Consider the following 10,101-nt stretch of genomic DNA (forward strand, 5'->3'; position numbering starts at 1 on the left):
GATGTTGTGTAAAAGAATAGGTTTCTTATTGGCAGTTGTGATCTATTTTCCTTTTTGGTGTGGGGTGGATTTTTTGTTTAGTTGGGGTTTTTTTTTATTTCTTTTAAAAGGAATTTTTGTGCTCTTGCTGTGTCTCAGTCTTTACCATCTTTTTGCCATTACTGGACTGGTATAACAGGGCTGGGGGATCTTTTGTTGTAAGATTAAAAAGTGTGTATAAGATTTGTTTATTATGTTAACTTTTACTAAAGTGATCTCACCTTTCCAACATGAAACTTTCAAATATGGACTTGCCCTAAACTGATGGTTAGCTTTACAAATGTATAAAGTGGAATAAAAACTCATTTGCTTTAGAAAGAATTTGAGAAAGGATCACTAAGTATTTTCTCTGTATTAGAGAAAAACACGGTACAGAATAAATACATATATTCCAGGAGTAATACATTGCACATGTGATGAAAGGCTGCATTTAATTTGCTGTGAATTTACAGAAGTGTGAGTTTTAAGCATCAGTATGTGCTCTATACTCTGTCAACTTGTACAGATAAGCTTGTTTTTGTATACATATACATACTTAACATGTTAGACATATCTGGACATAAATATATTTCAAGTAGCAAAGCCGAGCAGCTAATCCAGCATTGTTCCCACACTGGGATTTGGAAATCTCTCTAGACTTGGGTTTGCTGTTCACCCCACCAAAAGAAGGTAGCACACGCTGCAGGTAGCTCAGCAGCAGCAAAAGTGGAGCTATGCCAGTGATCCACAGGGATGTGAAGGTGCTGATATGGTCAAGATGCTGTCTGCTTTCAGCAAGCTTTCAAAAATAGCTGGAAATTGTATGTATATATTACAAAAAAATAAAATTATACATTAAAACAATACTGTGGGGTTGGATTCATCATTCATTGCTACAAAACGCAATGGGAGGAGTAAAAAGCTAGGGACAGAACAAGCACTTGCAAATAATAAAAAGGATGCATATTTTTCCTGTTTCTCCACTCGTGCTGTTAGCCTGTTAGATGCAGCCAGTCGCTGACCACAGGCTGGATGTTCGACGCGTCACAGACAGCACAAAGCTAACATGGCATTATAGCTTCTGGACTACAGCCAGCTAAGTGAAATCATATCCCTTAGCACCCTCCAGGTACAACCCAAAGCTTCTTCAGAGTTGTCTCGCAAACACCTACAACCAGCTTAGTCTTCTTGCTGCTGTAAGATGGCAGAGACAGTTGGGCCTGGGGTACCCATGCTGGGTGACCTGCACGTGTCAGGGTTGCAAGCAGAGCAGAAGCTGAACCTATGTGAAAGCTTTGCAACATTGGTCCTTGGTGTCGATTTGGAGCTTCCTCTGTTATTTGGCCTGCCCGGGTATCAGTATAGTCATCAGGAGATCTATGTTGCAGGCAGTTACAGACATACTCTCTTCTCCCAGTACGACTACAGGAATATGCAAAGGTGTTTAGAATTAAATGCAGGTAGTAGCTGGATTCCAGAAGTTGAGCAGAGAGGTTCTGCAACCAGAAACCTAAATTTTGATTGTGCATCAGATTTTGTGGGAGTAATCTGGCCCTTTCCCTGGATATTGTGCCGTAGCTCACACAGGCATTGCAGCAATTAGATTTTGTTCATGTTTCAATGGATGAGCAGTTTTTACCATTATTTGTCTTCCATTCTGCATGAAACACTTTGTTGAATACATAGTAGCTTGAATTATGTTTATATATAATATTAAAGGATTTACATGCTGCAAATTGCATGCAAGCAGGTGATTGTGCTGTTGGGAACCTGGAACCACAGCACTCCTACACCCTGTGGCACATGCCTGTGATCCACAAAGCTGCCTTCTAAAAAAATCATGATTATGTTATTTACTTAACATCAATACTGCACATTTTGGGGAAATGTGGTCAGCTGAAGGAGGTATATATAAAGTACAACACAGGCTTACAGTTTTGGACTTCAGGGATCCATTGAGAGCCTTGATTAATTTGAGGTTTGTTTCTTTTTTTGTTTGTTTTCCCTGCAGCTGTTCAAAGCTATAAGTTTAGTTGTATTTTAACTATATGATAATTATATAGGACAGAAGTGAATGGAATCAGGTCTAATTATATTTACAAATATTTGTAAATAACAATAATGACTTCATGTCTATGTGTAAGATGTTATGTGTGAGATTAGATATGAACCCAAACCAGGAATCAGTTCCATAATAGCTTTTAATAAACAGAAACTTGAATAAAACAGGTTTTTAAAAAGTATAGAATAAAAGAAGAAATTATCTCTTCCCTACTAACCATTGGTATAAATCTCAAAATGGCTTGTTTTAAATTTATAAATTGCAGTCTTAACTCAATTGTCATATGGAAAAAACAGTTAAAGCACAGTTTGGTGTCTTACAGAATATAGGTATTAACCTTTTTCCTCTTTTACAGCGAAGACAAAAAGTACTTTCATTATGTTTCCAAAATGAATTATTAAAGGAGGCAGTGAGAAATCAAGTTACCACTAAAAGCTGGTTTTGTTACGATAGATCTTAATGTCATAACTTTGATCAAAACGTTTCACTACAAAACGTTTCACTATTTCCTAAAGAGGAACAGTTTAGAACCACCCTATGCTGGGTCATGACCAAAGCCTAATCTAGTTTTATTTGATTATTCAGCTGAGATACCTGTTGAGTGTAAATGATCAGCAGAAGCTATGGAAGTGTTTTCAAGCTGCTGTTAGGGTCTGACTTCTGTTGAGGTTTTTGTGTCAATGAATTTAATTCTACAGTTATTTAATACTGCCGTTGCAGTTCTATTCTTTTAGCCTACAAGGTAGAGACTAGGATTGATTTGACTTTCGAGGTCTAGATTGAAAACAAACAGCCGAGGAGAGCATATCTGAGGATGGAGTGTGGTTATTTTGTGAGGCTCACAGCGTGGTCAAGAGAGCGTCCTGTTAACTCTGCAGCTGTGAGGATACTGAGAAATAAACTCAGTGGACATATTGTTGGGTATAAACCTGAGGATTTTAAAATTCTTTCTTTTTCGATTTGGCATCTGAATATAAGGGGAAACACCCACTACTTTGGCTGCAGTCATTTTTACATAGTGTCATCTATTCAGAATGAAGGAAAACATCCTGCAGACCAAGTCTGTCAGAGGCATATTCTTGGATTTGGTTTAACAAAAATGGATCCAAGATCAGTTGCAACTTCTCTGTCAGGTGTGGAGTCAATAACCACTTCTTGTGCTTTGTGGTTTCTAGCCACCAAGCAGCATCAGCATTCCTCCTGACTTTCTTCAAAAGTCTGCCTGCCCTGCAGATCTAAACTACATCTGTGCACAGCATCTGATGGGATTTCTGCCCCTGTCTGTGACCTTTACATTGAGATTAATTTCTATTTCTAATGCAGAGGAAAATTAATACAACACATTCTCTGGTAGCTAAATTGTTTCTGAGCTTATGGACTTGGAAATGTAGGAAAATTTGTGGCTGTGATAGTCACCACATGTACAGCAGGATATACAGAATAGAGCATCTGTCGAAGGAAATTTAAACTTAAGTTCTGCTTAGGAAGGTGTGCATATAAAAATAACTCCTCAGCAGCGGTTATTTATTTTGATAATGAATCTTAGTTATGAGTTATGCAATAAAAAATACCTCTCTGAAAATAGAGGAAGGTGCTTTTCATAACAAACCTTCAGTAAAGAATATGTTAAGCTCTTGTGGTGCTGCGTTTCAAGGGAGGACAAGTATATTTGTAGGGGCAAAGGAAGGTGTTGTGATACCCAGTCAGCCCAGTACAGTGCTAAACATTTTGCACACTGATTTTAAAAAACAAATAAACTGCCAGAGGTAGCAATGCATTTATGGTTTCAAAGACCAGGGCACAGATGAATCTTAAATTGTTATGAACAACAGGTTTCTTAGCTTATGGAACTCAAAAATGTGTTTGTTATGTTAGTTTCTGAAAAGAAGACACAATTTTTAAATTTTTTGTTGTCGTGGTTGAGGTTAGACAATCTATATTTTCCTCATTCTAGTTCTATGAAAGCTCAGTCCCTGTTCAGTACCCTCTTCCTGAGGAGCCGGAGCCTTGACATGACCACATCCCAGTCCACATAGGCACCTTCCAGGTGACGAGTCACTTCCGATCCCGATGGGTAGCTTTGGCGACCGTGGAGCACGCGCCAGTTATCAAACGTCACTATGTCTCCTATAAAGAGATTGCACAAAGTTTAATATTTGGTATGTTATAGTTGATTCCTTCACACAGATGATGTGAAGGTAGATTTATATCAAAGGTTAGGGAGCAATAATTTCAATTCGCTCAGCTGGAGACAGCCAGTCACAGCAAAGACGGTGATTTTATTTTAGCTGGTCATTCTCAACCAGAGAGGGAAGGTCCCTTTCAATCTCTGCTTCTGTTCTTGTATAACCACTTGTATAACCAGTTAAAAAGTTGAGTGGTAGGAGAGTCCACACTGAGCAAAACAGGCTTTGAGGGCAACTACAGCAAGTCCTCAGGAAGGATAAAAAGGATGAAAGCCATGAGGATGATTTTTATTTGATCAGACTGGTACTATTTGTACTATCCTGCATTACTGTGCCTATTAAGAGAATTTTAGGAGAACAAAGTCAAGCCATTGAAAGTTAGGAAATCACATAATTAAAGCTAGCATGCCATTTAAAATTTTGTCCCTTGTGTGTCGCCATTATGATAAATCTCTAATTAAACAACCTTAGAGTCTTTCTTTCCTTCTCCCCCTCCCCTCTACAACCCTTTTGGTACATTAATTGATGGGATGGATGGTGATAATGTAATGTGAGGTACTTCGTTTTACCATCTATTATGTGATCTTATAAATTATTTTATTGCATGTTCCCAGTAGAGGGAGATTAATTTCCTCATAGACATTTTAAAGACACTAGCATTATAGTACGTGAGGCAGTCAGATACACTAATGAATTCACTTTTGTAACATCTCTTGAGGGATGAGGGACTATTCATATCTTTATTTTATAGCTGGGGAATGAAAGAAGGGAGATTAAGGCCAAAGCAGTTAAATATATGCACGGACTGACTTTTAAAGAGTAAAGGGCATTTTTGCAGCATGTTTTATGTTCCAAACACAGCTGTATACAACTCCAGCTGAAGTTTAGAGCACTTAGCACTTCTGCAAATCTGCCTCCAGATGTCTTGCACAGGCCACCCAGAAAGAGCAGCACAGCAGCAGTGGCCTCAGAAACCCACCCAGCATCACACTGGCGTTCGGTGCCTGAGCAAGGACAATGACTGAATTCCCCTGTTCAGCTTCATTCAGCATTAAGCACATTGTGCATCTGTATCTTCTACTGGATGTTCTGCTGCTGGGAAGGTGCCCCACAAACAAATTCAAGCGTCATGAAGCCAGACATATTATTTGGCGTAACGCCTGTACTCTGCATCAAATGAAGCAGAGGAAAAAGTACGTGACTATCTGTCGTTCAACGAATAGACACTGAACTGGGATAGCACAGCAGTCTTACACATGATATGTCCCGTCTGTGGTGCTATCGATATGACATGTTACAATTTCCTTTATGCTATGGGGTTATGATGTGCTACAAAGATAGATTGGACTAAACAATAGATAGACTCTATCCCCTATGCCCTTTTTTTACCTCTTTTTCTTTCTTTATAGTGTAATAACATCAAAAGAAATCTGTGAGGTGAATGTAAGGAAGCAGTATGAAATAAAATTGGTGATAGAAGGACTGAAATTTCCTCTCAGTACCAGTGCTTCAAGTGTTTTGCCTGTTAGGAAAAACATGTGAAAAATCATCATGAGGAGAAGCCACTTACTGACCTGGTTTCAGCTTGTAAGTAAACTTGTGTTCTGCACTGTTTAATAAATCATCAAATTCCTTTAGAGCTGCATAAAAGGGCCTCACTTTTTCAGCTGGTATGTCAAACACAGTGTCTCTTGTTGCATTATTATAATTAATGCGAACTGCTTGGCCTCTGGAATCGACACTATGGAATAGAGAAGGAAAGGAACAGGCATGTATTATGTTGTTACTGAAATATTTTAAGATGGTGAAACAACAACTGAATTCTCCTGCTGGAATTTCAGTATGTTCCTATAGATGGATTGGAAAAGGGATTATCAGGAGAAAGTGTAGACACTTAATTTGCTCAAAAATCTATATTCTATACTCTTTTAATTGTAGAATAATACACTTTTAACATGTATGAACATTTTCATTTGGTCTTTTTACAGTATATAGTTCTTAATCTAAACGCTTCAAATTATGACCTCTCTTTGACATGATACAGATATACGTCAGCTGGAATTTAGTAACAGATCTAGCTGCTGTTAACCTGTGTCTGGTGCTCCAATTGCCACCACTTCTTGCCAGTCTGTGGCGAAACCAAATAAGGAAAACTATGCTGTGGTGGTACAAAGCACAGAACATGTTACACACAGGCAAAAACCCCTCTAACAAACAAACTCAAAAAATCCACAAAACTAACTACAGACCAAGTTAAACCAGTGTTTCCCCACACGGTGGCAGGAGCAGACCTCCTCCTACTTACATGGGATTCTATTTTTGTGTTGTTGAAACTACTCACTCTATAATCCTTTGTTTACATTGCACAGCAAAATCACAGTAGTCGACCCCAACATCTGTATAGTCTACAGCAGTAGAGGACAGGATCTGATATGCCTCAGGATTTTGTTTTTTCAGCTTGTTGGATACATGAAATCCATCTACAACTTCACTTTCACCTCCTGCAGCTGTTTGCTTTATACAGTGGAGAAACTGAACCTGGAATGAATTAACATCTCATTACAAAAAGAATTAGCTTGCATACTTATCAGTTCATTGGTATCAGTTCCCTCATATCTGGGGTTATGGTGTTTTTTTTTGTTGTTTTGGGGTTGTTTGGTTTGGTTTTAGTGAAAGACACAGTTCCCATTACTGCAGCTTCACAGCACTGCCACCACTATCACAAAGGCAGAAGATTAAAGTAGCGTGTTCATAAAATCCATCCCATCTGGGGTATCTTCTAATGCTTGCAGCCTGTGAGTCAACTGCAGAGCCCTGGTCTTGCTTCTTTCATTTGAGTCCCTCTTTTGTGGCAGTCATAATGTTAAATGCATTGCAGTCTTATCTCAACCAGGCGGATTAGCTTTCTCCTGCAGAAACAAAACCTGCTCTGAGTTATTTGCTCACCGAGGGGAAAGGTGGCTGTCATAGACAGCAACAGGCCCAGTGTCTCTGTGATGAAGTGAGATTAAGATAGTTTCATTTCACTTCACAGTGAAATTGCCAAGGTGTGAGATGGAGCAGAAAAGCCTAAACTGGGCTCTCAGAGTAAAGCTGAGCTGCTGACACGGGCGTAAAACTCCCCGTGGATTTGGAGAGTCCAGCATGACACAAAGTGCAACTGTTCATCTCAGCCAAACAACACAAAATAAACGTCATAGCAATAGTAACTGCAGTCACCTATCCCTTCCATGAAGGTGAATTATTTCTGAGACTGCAAGGAGGAAAAAAACACAAAACCACACACAAAACCACAAACCAGGAGGAGAAAGAGGAGCAGAGGACAAGGTTTGTCCCAGAATCAACTCACCAGCTGGGCCCACAGACCTTGATGATGGTCATGCAGGAGGAAACTTAAATACTCAGCAGTGCAGAAAGGGTGTAAACTAGTTTATTCATTTGGTGAAGAGCTTTGCGCCCTCCTTTTGGCCAACAAGCTGTGAGGGGGACTCTGGGCTTCCACTTAAGGGGGCATGAGGCAACAAACTCTTTTCTTTTGTGGCCACAGCCACCCTTGCGTAGGGTGAGCCCAGCCTGGCACTGCTGAGGGCTGCGGACACCTTCCTCAGGGTAAACAACCCTGGAACCGTTCAAAGGGAGAATTTAGTTCAAATGAGAATTTAGCTTTATATTCTAGAGAGTTAATGTTTCTGCTAGATCTAATCATCAGTTGTTTGGGTTTCTTTCTAATCAGCGTATCTCCTGGAAAAATAGTTGCCAGATCAAAACGTAGGAAATCTTAAAGCTATTTTTATGGGACAGTTTTGAAACTAAACATCCATTTAAAAATATTTCTTTAAATGTTTGTAATAAATAGGTCTTAAGAATTCAAATATTGTATAATTAGATAAGACAACTGCACATTCAGGACAATGTTCAAAAATAACTCAATCTAATACTTTTTTTTCCTTACAAGCAGTTTTAAATGAAAAATGCTACACTCTTCAAATGTTTCACAGCAGAGTGTGAGCTTTGGCACAGACAGGGCAGTGAGCTGTCACACCTGCTCTCTGTTCATGAAGCCCTTTTCCATCCTTGCTCCATATTAATGAACATTATCTAAATGATTTTAAAATGTGATGTTGGCATGAAATATTTGGTACTTATTTGTGGATAAATCACATTGGCTTTTTGTTTAATTGTAGAAACAACTGATAGAAAGTATTTCACAACATTAGAAGGGGAAGTTTCATAGATGCAAACTTTTCCAGGGTTATCTTTGTTCTTTGTACCTGTTCTCTGGTGAATTATGCGGATTAGAGTTTCATATGACAGGGATTAGGTGAAAACATATTTTCTCTGGTCGTTTTCTAGCTTTACAGAATGCCTCTTTTTTGGTTTATTATGAAAGGGAAATAAGTATCTAACTTAATTCAGAGAAAACAGAACATAACATTCTGGTGAACTATGCGGGTTAGTTTCATGTGACAGGGATTAGGTGAAAACATATTTTCTGTGGTCGTTTTCTAGCTTTACAGAATGCCTCTTTTTTGGTTTATTATGAAAGCGAAATAAGTATCTAACTTAATTCAGAGAAAACAGAACATAACATCTTAATCATATCTCTTCTAATACATTCCCCTCCTGAGGTGAACAGATAAGTCCTAAAATGTCACCACTTGAGTACAGCATTTAGCCCTAACTTTTTTAATGTAACAAAAGCAGTATCAAAACCACATATAGACCCTAATGTTTTCTCATATGGTAATATTCTCAATATCTTGTGAATTTAATTTAAAAAATGTGGGATACGTAAGAGGCTTGTTATGCAGAACTTACATTATGTATATATTGCATAGCCACGTATTTATAGATCATTATATGCAGATCAATATATAATTATTTTTATATTGCTCTTCTAAGACAAAATTCAAAGTCACTGAATGCTAACCTTATGTTGTGCAATAAGAATGTTTCCCTTTCCCCATAAGAATGTTTCCCTTTCCCCTTTTGTGTTTTGAAAAAGTCTGTATATTCACCTTACCCCAGGTGGATGCTGCAGAACAGGGTAATCAGTGTGAAAACATAGCTTCCCGGTTGTATAAGCAACATTATTAGCATCTGCTTTGTCTTGCACTTGCCAGGTTGGTCTTTGTAATGAAAGGGAAAAGCGAAAACACATTAAAACAGCCTGCCAGTACCCACTGGAACTGTGAAATTACAGTACGAAAAAGTCATTCCATCTTTGAATGTAAAAACGTTGCAAAATTATAAGGAAATGATGATCTAGCAGTGTCCCCCCAGCACAGCAAAAAGGCTCATTTCAGCCTTCCTAGATTCAATCTAGAAACTTCAGTGTCCTGAGCGACGTCAGGCTCTGGTGTCCTGTCTAGAAGAGCAATGGCTTTCCAGAGGCAGCACTTGCTGAATGCAAAGATCAGCCGAAGACACTAACCAAGAGGTATCTGCTGGGGTAAATTACCATCTTACTACTGAGAGAGTCAAAGTTGGCCCATTTCTTTTTATCAAACTTCCATTTTACTCTGCTAGGTGCAGCACATTGCTAATGAAATTTGAAATTGTTAAAGGCTATGTAACTTTCCTCAAAAAATATTTTTAAAGCTTTTTGTTCTTAGAAAATACAGAGTAGCCTTTGCAGGGTGATCGTTCCTGTAAATTGAAAACTTGCAGCTAAAGGAAAATGTCTTGATGAAAGACTTTGTAACTTCTCCTTCTCTGAGGCTCTTTCTGAGGACTACCCCCATTTATTGACTGGAGACAGTCCTCAGCGGATTCACGTTATATATCCAGGCATTTGTCTGGAGAAATGTAGGTCGCCATACTCAGTCCATGTCA

At 38.6% G+C, this 10,101-nt stretch overlaps 1 protein-coding gene across 1 annotated transcript; it reads right to left on the reverse strand.

Annotated features, from left to right (window-relative positions):
* Nucleotides 1-4,006: 4,006 nt before the first annotated feature.
* Nucleotides 4,007-9,395, reverse strand: BBOX1 (butyrobetaine (gamma), 2-oxoglutarate dioxygenase (gamma-butyrobetaine hydroxylase) 1; the record flags this gene model as incomplete). Its single annotated transcript, XM_009879214.1, has 4 exons — nucleotides 4,007-4,207; nucleotides 5,841-6,007; nucleotides 6,608-6,804; nucleotides 9,290-9,395. Coding segments are annotated over 4 exons (631 nt in total), but the record flags the coding sequence as incomplete, so codon positions are not given.
* Nucleotides 9,396-10,101: the final 706 nt, after the last annotated feature.

Source organism: Apaloderma vittatum, unplaced genomic scaffold, assembly GCF_000703405.1.
Source record: "Apaloderma vittatum isolate BGI_N311 unplaced genomic scaffold, ASM70340v1 scaffold1962, whole genome shotgun sequence".
In the NCBI taxonomy this organism is placed as follows: domain Eukaryota; kingdom Metazoa; phylum Chordata; class Aves; order Trogoniformes; family Trogonidae; genus Apaloderma; species Apaloderma vittatum.